The sequence below is a fragment of the Vitis vinifera genome, chromosome 13 (genome assembly GCF_030704535.1).
Source record: "Vitis vinifera cultivar Pinot Noir 40024 chromosome 13, ASM3070453v1".
Classification (NCBI taxonomy): domain Eukaryota; kingdom Viridiplantae; phylum Streptophyta; class Magnoliopsida; order Vitales; family Vitaceae; genus Vitis; species Vitis vinifera.
The window spans coordinates 21,881,267-21,897,465 of NC_081817.1; the positions used below are offsets into that span (position 1 = coordinate 21,881,267).

A 16,199-nucleotide genomic window follows, 5' to 3' on the forward strand; every position below is an offset into this window, starting at 1 on the left:
CAAGTGGGGATAACTCCCTAGGTTCTACAGCAAGATTGTTTTATTGATTGATCTAGAAGAGGTAAATAAGGGGCAGGTAGTGTGAAACTGAATGGGTTACTCCTGAGTAGGCGGTGGCACAATAAGCTAAGGGGCTTGTGCCGCCCATATTTTTCTAAACAAAATATCATCAAAATTCAGAATGTGTTTCTTCACCAAGGGATGGCATCTAATCCTGCTGAGATAAACACCATCATGATTTCTGCTTTAAACTGAAGCTCATATTGTTAAATGCAACTTTACTTTTCAATTGAAACCTTAATTACCAAGACCTCAACAACTTCATGTGCTGGCACCGGAATCGGAAGTCATCTTCACAAACTGCTTCACACCCATCTGCTTCTTCTTTAACTTCCTTCTCATCCCTCCTTCTCTGCAATCTGTATTTTCCCTTCAAACACACCCATTTCCCATGGAGGTCGTTGGAGAGTTGCTTCTTTTTGCCGCCTTTCTAGTGCTGTTTGATAAGTTGGCCTCCTCTTATTCCCTCGACTTCGCCGCCAACACCACATTCATTCTCAACTCAGCCAATGGAAGACTCAACTTTTTGAGTATTCATGATGTGCTCAACGACCCGAGGAGAAGCAGATTACGAGTCCCTCTGTCAAACTCTGGGTTTCTAATCTCCGGAACTTGGCCTATGACCTGGATGACAAACTGGACGACTTCAACACCGAAATGCTGCGACGCAAGCTGGCACTGCAACCTCATGCCGCAGCCACCACCACCACCACAAGCAAGGTATGGAGTCTCATCCCTACTTGCTGTACTCGTTTCACCCCAAGTCATGTTTCTTTTAAGGTTGGCATGGGGTCCAAGAATCAAGGATATCACCAGCGGCGTGGAAGATATTTCCACTCGCAAAACTCAATTGGGTTTGGAAAAGGTTGCATGGACAACGACTTCTACTGGGAAAAGGCCACCCACCACATGTTTGTTTAATGAACCACAAGTTCATGGCAGAGATGATGACAAAAAGAAGATTGTTGATTTGCTGCTCAGCGATGAATCTGCTGTTATCCCCATCGTTGGTATGGGTGTGGTGGGTAAAACCACACTTGACCGACTTGTTTATAACGGTGATGCAGTGAGGAAGCATTTTGATCCAAAAGCATGGGTCTTTGTGTCTAATGAGTTTGATGCGGTGAAAATAGCAAAGACTATTCTCAGTGCCATCTCTCCCCAGACCCACGATTCCAAGGATTTCAATCTACTACTAGTTGAATTGAGCCAATCCTTAGCTGGAAAAAGGTTTTTGCTTGTCCTGGATGACGTTTGGAACAAGAACTATGAAGTGTGGAATGACTTGCGAGCCCCTTTCAGGGGAGGGGATAAAGGAAGTAAACTCCTAGTAACCACACGCGATCAAGGAGTGGCATCAATGATGGAACTATCTGTTAACCACCACCATTCTCTTAAGCCTTTATCAGATGATGATTGTTGGTTGGTATTTGTACAACATGCGTTTGAAAACAGAAATATTGAACAGCACCTGAATTTAAAGTCAATAGGCAAGAAAATTGTTGAAAAGTGTGATGGTTTGCCATTAGTAGCAAAGGTTCTTGGTGATCTCTTATGCTCTGAACTTCAAGATGATAAATGGGAACATATATTTAATAGAAAAATTTGGAGTTTACCCGATACCGAATGTGGCATCATCCCTGCATTAAGGTTGAGTTATCATCACCTTCCAGCACATTTTAAAAGATGCTTTTTCTATTGTGCAACATTTCTCAAAGACTACGAATTTAAGGAAAAGGAGCCAGTCTTGTTACGGATGACTGAGGGTTTAATTTGACCATTGGAAGGATATAAACAAATGGAAGATTTAGGTGCTGAGTACTGTCATGAGTTGGTGTCAAGGTCATTTTTCCAAAAATGTGGTAATCATGAAACACGGTTTGTGATGCACGATCTCATTACTAATCTAGCTCAATCAGTTGCAAGACAAGTATGTATCAATTTGGAGGATAAGTTGGAGCATAATAAGAATTATACCATTTTACAAGACTACAACACAACATGCGTCATACAATCATTGCTATAGGGAGGGAGACCTTTAAAAATTTTGAAGCTTTCAAGGAGGTGGAGCATTTGCGAACATTTCTAGCCTTATCAATTGATCAAGATTATCCTTATGGACTAGGGAGTTACTTAACTAGTAAGGCATTTTATGATTAATTCCCAAAATTAAGATTTTTGAGGGTGTTTTCTTTAACTAGATATAATGTAAGGGAGTTACTAGATTCAATCCGATATCTAAAGCACTTATGATATCTTAGGTGGTGTTTGTTTTTTTACTTAATTCTAAATAGAACCTTAATACTTAATAGTATTAAATATTAGGTTGTTTGTTTTTGTAGTATTTTATTTCTATTAAGTATTAAAAAGTAAAAAAAAACCATTGTGTTATTTTTTCGATTTAGAAAAAGCCACATATTTTGACTTTTTCTATTTAGTAAAAAGTTTATAATAAGTCATGAAAAAGTAAAAAAACAAACAACCTAAATTCTAAAACTAAATGGTTTTCAGCAAAAAGCCAAAAAAACAAACATCACCTTAATTTGTCTCGGACTTCTAGTCAATGGTTGCTAGAATCAGTAAGTGAGCTCAATAATTTACAAACACTGATATTGTGTAAATGTTGTGATCTTACAAGGTTACCTATGCACATTGGAAATTTAGCTAATCTTCAATATCTCGATATTACTAATACAGACAAATTAAAAAAAATGCCTCTACACATGAGCAACTTGGTAAATTTGTAGACATTGTCAAAATTTATCATGGATAAAAGTAAAGTGGCGTTTGTTTTTTGACTTTTTCTATTCAGTTAAAAGTAACTTATTAACACTATCTAAAATAACTAAAGTGAACTTATTATCAATATGTTCAATTTAATTATATTAAATGATGTTAATAAGTTACTTTTAACTAAATAGAAAAAATCAAATATTTTAACTTTTTCTATTTAATAAAAAATAAACACCTGACAGAGTTCAGGTATAAAAGAATTGAAGAATTTGCTGGATCCTAGAGGTGTACTTTCTATTTAAGAGTTGTATTATGTGGTGAATGCTCAAGATGCAATGGATGTGAATTTGAAGGAGAAGCGTAAAATTAAAGAGTTAAAAATGGAATGGGGTAGTGGACGAACATTCCCGAGTTGGATAGGGAACCGCAGTTGCATCTCAAAAATTACAGAAACTGCGCACTGTTACCACCTCTTGGGCGATTGTCCTCGCTCAAACACTTGCGCATTCAAGGGATGGGCAGAATAAAAAATATAGATGTTGAGTTTTATGGGGAGATTGTGGATTCTTTCCGGTCTTTGGAGTCTCTAAACTTCTCGAAGATGCTAGAATGGGAAGTTTGGTGTTTTCCCAGTTCAAGTAATGAAGAAAGATTATTTCCCTGTCTCCGTGTTCTTAGAATGAGGGAATGTCCAAACTTGGTAGAGAAGTTGCCCAATTCATTAAGTTCTCTCATGAAGCTAGAGATAGCAGAATGCTCAAAGTTGACTGCTCCACTTCCAAGAGGTTCGTCTCTCTATAGATTGAAGTAAGGAGCGTGTAATGAGATGGTGTTGGGAAGTACTGGAGTTGATTTCACGTCCCTCGTAGCATTAGAAATTGGACAAATTTCAAATCTGAGTCATATTGGGGAAGAATTTATGAGGTGCTTACCAGCTTTGGAAGATTTGAGCATAAAAGATTGCAAAGAGGTGAGATGGTTGAGATTAGAAAAGCTAGGTGGGCTGAATCATTTAACCATGTGTGGATGCCCCACTCTCATATCTTTGGAGGAGCAGGCGTTGCCATGCAATCTTCAATATCTGGAAATAGAAGGGTGTAGAAATCTGGAGAAGCTGCCAAATGAAATGCAAAGTTTGGGGTCAGTGACTGAGTTAATAATCGAAGGGTGTCCAAAGCTTGTGAATATTCTGGAGAAAGGGTGGCCGCCTCTGCTAAGAAAACTTCACTTGTTTCATTGTGAGGGTCTTGAGGCACTACCAGGTGATTGGATGATGATGAGGATGGAGGGTGACAACACCAACTCATTATGTGTTCTTGAAAGCATGGAAATTAGCAGTTGTCCATCTCTTATTTTCTTTCCAAAAGGTGAATTGTCCACCTCACTTACACGACTGTGCATTGCAAACTGTGAAAATGTAGAGTCCCTACCAGAGGGTATTATGCACTCTTGCCGTCTCGAGAAGTTGGACATCTTCAATTGTTCATCTCTAACCTCATTTCCAAGAGGTGAGTTACCCTCCACCCTTAAGGAGCTCTTTGTTGGGAGCTGTGGGAATCTGAAATTGCTTCCCAATTTCATGCAAAGCCTCACATCTCTTGTTATTAGGGACTGTAGGAATCTCAACTTCCAGCAACATCACATGCAAAACCTCACATCTCTTGGAAATTTTACAATATCTAAATGTCAGGGCCTGGTGTCATTTCTGGAAGGGGGTTTGGGTTTTGGACTCAACTTGACACATGTTGAAATTGAAGGTTGTGAGAATCTGAAGATGCCTTTGTCAGAGTGAGGACTCCACAGGCTCACCTCTGTTACAAGACTCAGAATTGCTCCAGGTGGATATAAAAATGTGGTCTCATTTTCAAATGATGACTGCCGCCTTCTTCTTCCCACATCTCTCACTTACCTTAGCATAGGAAGATTCCAGAATCTGGAATCCATAGCCTCTCTGTCTCTCCAAACCCTCGTCTTTCTTGAATATCTTCATCTATATGACTGTCCAAAGCTCCAGCAGTTTTTGCCGAAGGAAGGGCTGCCAGCAACAGTTGGATGCTTCATATCGTGAAATGTCCTATTATAAAAAAGGGCAGAGGACAAGATTGGCTCCACATTGCCCACATCACCTTTATGTCAATATGAGATTATTAATGTAATTTAAACCTTCACTCTATTTTTCCTGTGCAAAACTAATGAAAGCACAAAATCCTACTCTTTCAAATTCCTACTTATGAATCTACAAATCTCACTACTTATAATCTTCTTACTCTACTTTATTATTATTTATTTATTTGAAATTCAACCAGGAGATGGCTTTTGACAGGAATTACAGGTGGAATTATTTTTCTTTTCTCTCTTTCAACTCCTTTTTATTCTGAGTTGTTAATATCCCACAATTCCATTTAAGCATCACTAGATTTGCGTCTCCAAGTTAAAATTTGATTTTATGCTATAATTTTGAAGTGTCACCAATCTCCCACTATGCATTCTAAAGGATTTCGCGTTGAATGTGGGGGGTGATATCAGATAAGGGTGCATAAAAAATATAAACTTGCTACTTTGTTCAACTTGAGTTTTCAATTTCCTTTCACAATCAGGAGACAGTTAATGCATACAAATATGTGCTTGCTTGCTAATTAGTCTTTCTTTCTTCTTTTGGAATTTGCAGCTCTGTCCAAGAGAATTTTGGCTTCATGTTGGAGACTCCAAGTTTGGAGTGAATCTTGTGTGGGCACTTGCTATTTCTCAGTTTGTTTTTGTTCTTTACAAAGTCAATGTTTACAGTGTGATGGGAGAGTCAAGGTGGGTTAACCCAGTGAGAACAAGGTGGGTCACTTTCATTTTGTTTATTTATATATTTATTAATTTATTTGTTTTCCATTTTCTAAAATGATCATCCGAAGTTTTCAACTCTTGCTGCAGAAGGGGCTTTAGCAGTAGTATTATGCTATTGATTGTGCCTGAAGGCCTTCTTGATTTTGCCTGAAGTAAATGTCTACTGAAATGATTTTGTGTCTGGGATTTGGTGGGAGCAGATGAATAATTATTTACTTTTGACACTTTTATAAAGACCCAGAAAGGCATGCAGTTTGGCAATTCATCTGATTTTAGCTCTGTTTTCAATACTTAGATGACCACACAGCAACGGCAATTCTCCTGAATACTGAGAGATGAAGTTTTGTTCACCTCTGATGTTGCTTGAGAGAGTTGAGTTACAATTGAATTTGGAAAATCTTCAAGATTCTGGTTCAAGTGTATAAAGTTGTTTTAAGGAAGCTTATATGTTACAGATTGGTACTCACTTGAAGGTTCTTGCAGTCGGGTCTGTAGGAATGAAAAGTTCAACTGGGTGCCTCTGCTGACTCTTCCATTTAATTGAACCTTGTATCTACTGACAAGTACAAGTAGAACCCTCCATCCCTCCTTATATGCAATCAGATACATTCTTGGCAATGCACAACTATGATCTTCTTTAATGTTAAAGTAATTCTTTGCAGTACATCAGCACATGTAGGATGAGGAGAAGGAAATAATCTCCTTCTTGTATGTGGTGTTTTTTCAGTTTGGCAAATTATATGATATTGTTACTTTTTTATTTCAGTTTCATTCAACCTTCAGTCTATTTTTTTTTCTTTTTTCTTTTTTTCTTTTTCTTTTTAACAAGTTTGTGGGCTGCTACAAGGCAGTAGGTTCAAGGACTCTTAAGAGTCTCCCAGGTTCACAGCTTTCTTGAAGTATTATGGATTGAGTATCATCTTAAGTTTTTGATATTCCTTTCTAGAAGAATGCCAAAATGACACTCTCAAAACTCAAAATTTGGAGTTGTTGCTCTTCTAAAGTACAGGTGCTTGCAAGAGTAAGAAGATTGTAGTGATGATGACAACATCCCCTATGTATGCGTTAAGAACCCTAGTTTCCCTTCATGGAAGTATGATCAGAGATACAATTCTTACCTTACCTGGTATGAACTTGCCACTTCTTTCATATTCATTGAATTACCTACTACACATGAAAGATGAAAAATAGGAAAGGTGGAACCCAGGACACCTTTTTTACTTTTGTGTTGAATCTTGAGCAAGAATTGTTTTTTGGAAATATATATTAATTTATTTTTCATCTTGCCAATATCTTTTGTATCCCCATTTTCATCTCTCCATGCATCTTTTGGTTCACAATTCTCCTTCAAATGAAAGATTTTCAACTAATGTTGAGATGAGAATCAATGTGAACATGGAAAAGGCATGGATCAATCAGTGCCCTTGTCACTGGAAAGACAAAGCTTGTTCAATAATTGCCATGATCTCTGCTTGTGCTCTTTCAGGCATATCTATTACTGGCACAATTACATGCTTGATACGAGTTTCAGTTTGTTATATTATTTGAAGTCCTGCTATTAAATGGGAAAAAGGATGCAAAGGGAATCCAAATTTTCTAGTTTTAAAGAAGAAAAGGAGTTTTTGAATGTTTATGACACCAAGTCCTACATATTAGGTTGTATTTTTGTTTCTCTTTATTTTTTGTAAGCCTGGTCTAAATGAATATGCTTAACTAGACTGATTTCTGTGAAAAGGATTCCTTGTATGTTTGTCCTTTCCATTTTCTTCTTCCTATGACATAACTTTTCTTTTCTTAAAGACTCCTGATCCTGAAATCTGTCTTCAATGGGTCTGCAAAAGGTCACTTTAACAAATATTTATTAAGGGCTTTTCTTTTCCAAAACAATGATGCTCAAAGGAGAAAGAAGTTTGGCTCCATAACACGGGCATCCCCTGCATGGAAACTGATGGTGTCCTTGATAATAGAGAACATTTTTTTTCTGCTTGAATTTGATAACAAGGAATGCTTTCAAATTGACTTTGGCTTGTATATTAATATTGTAGGAAACCTATCTTATTTTCATGTCAAAATTGAGAAAGATTCTTCCACCAACTTGCAAATATGGTCTGCGGCAAGGGGGAGGTGAGAGGTGTTGATTTCTCTAACTTTTGAATTACTCATGTTAAGCAACAATTTGGAAAATTTTCTAATTCTTTCCAACTGTGTTCAATTTATTGTTTTCCACCTTATCTATTTAGGATTACATCACTTTCTTACCTTTTTCTTCTCTCTTGAAGGCTATGGATCAAGGAGTGACTGAAGTTTTGACTTTCTTTGATATAGGAAAAGGTGTTTGCTTGCTCTTCTTCAGGACGAGATCCAGTATCCTCTTCTGAAATATATGGTCTTCGGAATCATAGATTACTGAGTCATCCTTATATGTATCCTATTTCTCTTCACAACAATATCAATAGAGACCATTTTTCCCTCCTTATATTCACCATTTAGAACACACGTGTCCTGTATTATCTGCTATGCCACTTCTTACTTTCATGTTCATCAAATGATCCAATGTAAATTTAGAATGAAAAGGAGAAAAAGATGAAGGTGGAAGAAGTTCAAAATTTCCTAACCATGCACTATTCATATATGATTTATTTTCTTTACATGTTTCTAATGTATTTAATCTCAACATGCATCCTTACGGAAATTATCTTTATGTGAGCTTCCCTTTTTTTCGTACCAAATATGCATGCAACTCCTACTAAACTAATAACAGTGTGCAATTTTATTTATTTATTTATTTTTCCTTCTTTTGGGATTTTTCCAAGTAATTGTGAACATTTATTTGCATAGTAATCTGTCCAACATATAAATTTTTCAAGTGATTAACAAATTGAAAAATTTTGAAATCACACCTTCTCTGCTTCTCTCTGTAGGCTAAAAAGCTTGTTTTCGATGTAGTGTTTCTTGGTTAATATTTTATTCACATCTAATCTTTTCATTACATTTTTCATTGAACAATTTGACCAAAAGGAAGGTTTTGAAAATACTATAAGATTGGCATTCTCTTTAGAGGGAGCCAATTGCCTTCATATAAAATTTTATTCCCTTTTTAATCTCCCATAACATACAAATAATAAAATTATATGAGCTTATCTTCCTTTAATGTCCCTGCTCTTTTTTTAAAGTTTTCACTCCTGAGACTTCTGCATCATTCCCTTCATATTTGCACTAATGCAGTGAGCACCATGCTTGCAACTGCAAATTCTTTTTAACTTGAAAGATAATCCACGTCTTAAACTGCAGTAAGCTTTCACCATAATTGAACTTGTAGAGTTTCTTAGTTATGATATCTTGTCATGGCATTTATCCTTTGTCATTAGTTTTATGTCTGAACTCAAATAATTACCTCCATCTTTGATTGGGAAGACTTGTTGAACTAAAATAAGATAAAATAGCAACTGCGCAATTGGAAGACATCTACATTCTCATCTTGCCATCATCAAAGACAATGGATACTAATACAAACATTTTTTATCAACAATTTTTTCCTAGTTACAACAAAATAACTTTTTTCTTTTTAACTTTAATAATGTACTGGACTTTTATGGCAGCAACTCCATCTTTTTCTATAGAACTCACAGGTTTGTCAAAAGGATGGATTTCCATCTTTTTATGTGTCAACTGTTGTTCTCTTGATTGCATTGTTTCTGTAAGGTTAATGTTACTTTCATATGTTTATTGATATTTTTCCTCATAATTATTTTTATGTTTGTATAATGATCATTAAACAGATCAATATGTCACATGAAGGCCCTGCAGTGTGATACTAGGATTCCCAACTTTTATTAGGGTGCCTCCACAGCCTTTTGCATCTAATTGAATCTCATACCAGTCAGAAGCACAAGTACCCATCCATTCCCAGCTTGGATGCAAGCAGGTGCACCTATTCATAATATACAACTCTTATCTTCTTTAGTATAAGTTCCAGGATTTTTTATTAAGCAGAAAATAATGCGAATGGAATCCAAATTAAAATCATTTCCAAAGGGTTAACTGCTGAAACATGGGAATGTTTTATCTCATGCATCATCTTATTGTAATTTTTCTCATTCAACTATATTCCTTTCATTGAGTTAAGCTGCAGCATTTTATTTATTTTTACATAGGGTCTCAAAGAATTGCACCTTGATATTCTTTTCCAGGGGAAAACCAAAAAGATGCTTTTGTGGTTTGAATTATAGTTGCTTGCAGAACAAAGGAGAAGATAGTCTTCATGATGACTCACATCCCCTTTGCATGAGGAGAAGGTATACTTGTTCATTAAATCCTAGTTTGTCCTTATGGACATTTATGTAGAGATCATTCTGTCCTTGTATCGAATGAGGTACAATTATTCTCAACAAAAAATCTTTCCAAGAGTTTTACTGAGAATTTAAGCAGGTGTATCATATCAATAGTTTTATGGAATGAGTCAATGCCTCATGTTCCCTTCATTTGACCTTTGGTTTTACAGAGATGTGTGCTCGCTCTTTAATTTCCCAGGGAGATGTCACTAGATAGGTTGTAATCTTGTTTGTGAATCCATTAGAGATTATTGTCACAAGAGCAAAAACACTCGTATATATTTTCACATTTGTGCAGCGCTTAGACAGCCCTCCAAGCCAGCCTTCCAAAACCCACACAAGATTAAATTAAGGAACCCGCACAAGCACACACCAAATTACAGGGTTGGACCCTAACTTGTATTTTATTGCTACACTGAATAAGAATATAAGACACGAATTAACAAGACTCCCACAATGGCACTGGTGAGTTCATGCTTGGTTTAGATCTCCCTCTCTAGATCTCTCTAAATGTGTGTGCCAAGGAGGCTCTCCCATCCCCCTTTTATAGAGTGACTACCGCCCACTCTTTGTTAGACTAGGACTCCTCATCCTAGTCTTACTAGGACTCTTCCTAAGAAGTGTGACACCAACCACTCCTACTAGGACTCTGAGTCCTACTCAGACTATAATTACAAAAACAATAGGAATGAGACTCCTACTCGAATGAGACTCCTACTCATGTTGAGCCTACAATCCCACTTCGAGTCCAAGTCTTCATGCTGCTACCATATGTATCTATATATAGCTTGTGTGCCCTCCAAGCTTTCTTTTGGTCCACACATCTGTGTCAAGGCAACATGCCCTTGCATTCATTGTGTTGCTATTGCATGCACCCATGTAAGCAATTCTTGGGCAAGCCAAGCCCTCTTCTTGGTCAGTGAATCTAAGTCTCATTCAAGCCGAGACAACCATCCGTCTCTATGCCCACGCCCCATGTCATTGTGTCCATGGGTTGCATCGCATCCAAGCTCCTTGGCCATGGTTGCATGCTTTAGCAAGGGTAATTACCACCCCTTGCTCATGTCTAAGGCCCATGCCTCTTCATGTTGCTGTTATGGCACCGTGCCACGTTCCTTCCTACTCTTGGTGCAGCCACAAGTCATGGCAATTGCCCATGAATCCTTTCCCATGCATGAGGCATTGCGACCTCATGTGTCGCATCCCACATCGTGTTTTGAGTTGGCTTTATTGTTGTTGCATCTCCATGCTAAGCAACAGGCCATGGCTCTTTAAGTCACCTTGCATAAGGCATTGTGCCCTTGTGGCATAGTCAGGAGAGGAGTCCGCATCAAGCCCCATGCAATTGTGGTCACGGGTTGCACACCACCATATGTTGTGGAGCCCATGTGTGGGTGCCGACAAAGCTTATCCCATGTACCTTGCTTATGTTGGAGGCTTTGCACTGAAGCCCTTAAGTGTGGTCACGCCCAAGCCAACATGCCTCACCTTGAGTCACCTCCCCCCTCCTTTTAAAGTGCATTTTAGGCCGTTTTGGAAGTTTATGGAAGAGACATCATCTATGCTTGAGGAGGAATAATGAATTTATTTAATAATTCTAAAAATCCATTAATTTCCCAGAAAAGCCTCCTATTGCTATGCGTGCGTCCCATGCATGCAGGTGGCCTGCTGTGTGCATGGCCATGCCTATGGCTAGTGCGTGCGGCCTGTGCGTGCAGCTCCTTGCACCCGCCCAAGTGCTGCAACCCCTTTTCTTATCTGATGCCACAAACCCTTTGTCACCTTGTTTCTTCCTTCAAGGCTTCCCTCATGGGTGCAAGGTGCTCCCCCATGAGACCCATAGTGGCCTCAATGTTCAGGTGAGGGCACGGGTGTTGACAATTGTCCACAATGATAAGTGAATAAACCTATAGGAAAATGTACAAATAGTCTAACACATACCCCCCAGATGCACACACATGCACTAAGTGTGATAAAAATATCAGCTCATGATTTTTATGAACGGTCTGTAATAGGTTAGTCTCTCTATTCAAGTTGTTGAGAGAGAGAGAAAAAAACCTTAATTCTCATTCATGTGTTTTAACTATTTACAATTGAGAAATATATATATACAAGCCTAGGAGAACTAACTGTCATACATGTGACCTATATTAAAAAGGAAAGATTGTACACTATAAATACATTATATTCAACACTCCCCCTCAAGCTGGAACATATACGTCATATGCACCAAGCTTGTTACAAATGTATTTAATCCTAGGACCTCTAAGAGATTTAGTGAAGATGTCTGCTAGTTGATCATTTGAATTAACAAAACTTGTAGCAACACATCCTGAGGCGATCTTCTGTCTAATGAAGTGACAGTCAACTTCAATATGCTTGGTCCTTTCATGAAAGACTGGATTGGATGCAATATGTAATGCGGCCTAGTTATCACAGATGAGTTTCATCTGTTCATCCTTTCCAAATCTCAACTCTTGAAGAAGATGTCTCAACCATATGAGTTCACATGTTGCCAGAGCCATAGCTCGATACTCGGCTTCAATGCTAGATCTGGTCACTACATCTTGTTTCTTACTCTTCCAAGATATTAGATTACCTCTAATAAAAACATAGTACCCTGAAGTGGAACGCCTATCTGTGGGTGAGTCAGCCCAATCTGCATCTGTGTAACCAACAACCTGAGTATGACCTCTGTTCTCATACAACACACCTTGGCCTGGTGTGCTTTTGATATATCGAAGAATGCGGATTACGACATCCCAATGGCTATCACATGGTGACTGTAGGAATTGACTAACAACACTCACATGAAAAGAAATGTCTGGACGAGTAATGGTGAGGTAGTTCAATTTACCTACGAGTCGTCGATATCTCCCAGGGTCTCCTAAAGGCTCCCCCTGTCCTGGTACAAGTTTGACATTCGGATCCATAGGTGTGTCTACCGGTTTACAGTCTAACATACCAGTTTCTTCCAGGATGTCTAAAGCATACTTCCTTTGGGAAAGGACCACACCGGAACTGGATTGAGCTATCTCAATTCCCAAGAAATACTTGAGTTTCCCCAAGTCTTTAGTCTGAAAGTGGGTAAAAAGATGTTGCTTTAGTTTCTGAATACCATCCTGATCACTGCCTGTAATGACGATATCATCCACATAAACAACCAGATAAATACACTACCCCAAGGAGTTATGATGATAGAAAACTGAATGGTCTGCTGTACTGCGAAGCATGCCAAACTCTTGAACAACAGAACTAAAACGACCAAACCATGCTCGAGGAGATTGTTTCAAGCCATATAGAGAACGGCATAACCTGCACACTAAACCAGACTCCCCCTGAGCAACAAAACCAGGAGGTTGCTCCATATAAACTTCCTCGGCAAGATCACCATGAAGGAAGACATTTTTAATATCCAACTGATAAAGAGGCCAAGAACGCATAACAGCCATGGAGAGAAGCAGACGGATAGAAGCAATCTTGGCAACTGGGGAGAATGTGTCACCATAATCAGAACCTTAAACCTGAGTATAGCCTTTAGCAACTAAGCGTGCCTTAAGGCGATCAACCTGACCATCAGGGCCAACCTTAATTGCGTAGACCCAACGACAGCCAACTGTAGATTTACCAGAGGGTAAAACCACAAGATCCTAAGTGTCATTAAAGTGCAGAGCAGCCATTTCATCCACCATTACCTATCGCCAGCCTGGATGGGAAAGAGCCTCATGGGTGCTCTTTGGAAGAGAAATAGAGGATATAGCAGAAACAAAAACAGAATAGGGTGAAGATAATCGATGGTAACTCAAAAAATTGCAAATAGGATGAGGATTATGAGTAGAGCGAGTACCTTTCCGAATAGCAATGGGTAAGTCATCAGTAGAAGGCAGAGTCGGGGTAGGAAAAGCCGAAGGGATAGGAAGTGAGTCAGCAGGTGCCTTAGCAAAAGGGAGAGGAGCAGCGATACGAGGACGATGATGATAAACCTGAAGTGGTCGAGGAGGCACAACATCAGGTGGGGAGACAATGGGAAGGGGCAAGACTTCCGAAACAGGAAGAGACTCAGAAGTGGTGGAGAAAAATGGTGAGTCCTCAAAGAAGGTGACATCAGCGGAGAGAAAGTATCGATGAGTCTCAAGGGAATAACAACGATAACCCTTCTGAAGTCTGGAATACCCCAAGAAGAGGCACTTCATGGCTTTGGCGGAAAGTTTGTCCTGTTCAGGAGTTAGAATATGAACAAAGCAAGTACAACCAAAGACATGAGGAGGAAGTGTGGTGTGGTTGGTGTCAGGCGAGGCTGGGGGAGGAGGCGCGTTGCCGGAAAATTCTTCACACGCCCTCACACGCCGGCGCGTGAGATTCAGTTGCCGGGCGGAAAAACGCGCGTGGCCGACGCGTAGCTGAACGTCTGGTTCCGATGCCTTGACAAAAGTTGGAGATCTCCTCGAGGCGCTCCTTATGGTATGGTCGGTGTCAGAAAAAGACGTCGTTGGGAAAGTCGTCGGAAAAAGTTGCCAAAAAAAGGCGCCGGCGGTGAGTGTTTTCTAACGACGATCCGACTGACCAGAAAGCTTTGGGAGATGGGGAAGGTGACTGGAATGAAACACGGTCACAGGAAGGTTTCCCGGAATCGATGACACGGGAAATTGAAAAGAATTAGGTTTTCTCCTTTGGCTCTGATACCATGTTGAGAGAGAGAGAAGAAAACCTTAATTCTTATTCATGTGTTTTAACTACTTACAATTGAGAAATATATCTATACAAACCTAGGAGAACTAACTACCATACATGTGACCTATATTAAAAAGGAAAGACTGTACACTATAAATACATTATATTCAACACAAGTGATTGAATAGAATTGACCTTTGAAGCCTAGTGGTATCTCGTGGCTTCTCACTATGGAAAGGCCCAAGGTTCTACTCTTGGAAAGGGGTCTTAGCCTATGGACTAGGCAAATGATTCTCTTGTGCTAAAAAGGAAGGGACCGAGTGAAGAGCTTGTCTTCCATGTGCTATTTGTTTTTTTTACTGCAAAAACATAATTACAGAGACAACTTTATTCTAGTATTCTGTGAATGCTAAGATATTTGGTGGAGGTATTGTGACTATTCTTGAAAAATAGGAAAGCAGGGTGTAAGATGATACTTGTATATTTTTACTAACAAAAAGTATGTGTTAGCAAATGTTCTTGCTTTATAGTAGTTTAAGGATATGATTTTGAATTGAATATGGCGATTTGGTGATGTGCAATTCCTATTCATGTTTTAAGAAATCGTATGGAATCTGTTTTTTTTTTATGCTATAAGCCATGACTTGAGTGAAGCTATATATATATATGTGCAGTATGCTATTGAGGATGGATGAGGGATGGCATATAATCCAGTTGAATCTTGCTGATTTTAGCAGAAGAGCATCATATGAAACCAACTATGTTGAGATATTGAGTGTTGAAGTTCATGCAAATTGCCGGCTAAGAACTTATTTCTCTGATCACCTTTACTCAGAGGAGGTACTCCCACCAGAATTTTAAACCGTACCTCTGAATGCAGGTACCGGAGCCAATCTCCTGCTTGGTAACTATAAACTTGGCTTCTACTACCCCTTCTCATTGGATGTCAATAACTATAAATCACTTTTGTTGCAGAAAGCATGATGAGTTTCGACAAAACTATCCCATCGGAAGAGCTGGCCGCCCTTGATATTCATGTTTTGCACATTTTCTTTGCGCCAGTCAACTGGTTATATCCAAACTGGTCTATAAGTTGAGAAAATATACAGTAATGTATCAAACTCCTAGATGTATTCTTGTGGTGGTTAAATTATTATGTTGAGAAGCTTGTTTAGATGTCAGGGAATGGAAAGATGGAACCCATACGAGCATCTATGTAGCTGTTTTTCTAAATGCCAGAACTTGTATCTCTTATTTGTAGCATCTACTTGTAATCAGTTGTTTAATCTGTTGTTTTGATGTAAGTGGTTTCCAAGCGGGCATAAGTCCTTGTGTTCCACAACAAGGTTGTTTTAATGAATGATCTAGAAGAGGTAAATAAGGCGGAGGTAGCGTGTGACTGAATGGGCTATTCCATACTTGTTTGCGGCACAATAAAAGCTATCGGACTTGTGCTTCTTCGCCCATATTTTCTAAACATGATATCATCAAAATTCAGAAGGTGCTTCTTCAGTCCTCACAAAGGGATGACATTTAATCCTGCCGGGCTTCAAGGTTGCATTTGAGATG

At 38.8% G+C, this 16,199-nt stretch overlaps 2 protein-coding genes across 4 annotated transcripts; both read left to right on the top strand.

The window, feature by feature from the left end:
• The first annotated feature begins 77 nt into the window (after positions 1-77).
• LOC100247232 (putative disease resistance RPP13-like protein 1) lies at positions 78-2,603 on the top strand. The gene has a single exon (XM_002264710.4). It carries the CDS (start codon positions 452-454, stop codon positions 1,835-1,837), a length of 1,386 nt encoding a protein of 461 aa, XP_002264746.2. The 5' UTR covers positions 78-451; the 3' UTR covers positions 1,838-2,603.
• Positions 2,604-3,043: 440 nt separating this feature from the next.
• Positions 3,044-15,780, top strand: LOC104881260 (putative disease resistance protein At3g14460). 3 transcript variants are annotated; one of them, XM_059741443.1, is made up of 7 exons: positions 3,044-5,619; positions 5,716-6,754; positions 7,674-7,752; positions 7,908-9,553; positions 9,819-9,923; positions 15,305-15,510; positions 15,606-15,780. In XM_059741443.1, the coding sequence occupies exon 1, from the start codon at positions 3,620-3,622 to the stop codon at positions 4,583-4,585; it is 966 nt and encodes a 321-aa protein (XP_059597426.1). In that variant the 5' UTR covers positions 3,044-3,619; the 3' UTR covers positions 4,586-5,619; positions 5,716-6,754; positions 7,674-7,752; positions 7,908-9,553; positions 9,819-9,923; positions 15,305-15,510; positions 15,606-15,780. The 3 variants fall into 3 exon arrangements, with proteins under 3 accessions (XP_059597426.1, XP_059597427.1, XP_019079894.1); XM_059741444.1 differs by having other exon boundaries at positions 7,954-9,553; XM_019224349.2 differs by having other exon boundaries at positions 7,674-9,553.
• Positions 15,781-16,199: the final 419 nt, after the last annotated feature.

Excerpts from the sequence above, each read along its gene's own strand:
- LOC100247232 (XM_002264710.4), top strand. The coding sequence starts at position 452 with ATGGAGGTCGTTGGAGAGTTGCTTCTTTTTGCCGCCTTTCTAGTGCTG.
- LOC104881260 (XM_019224349.2), top strand. The coding sequence starts at position 3,620 with ATGGTGTTGGGAAGTACTGGAGTTGATTTCACGTCCCTCGTAGCATTA.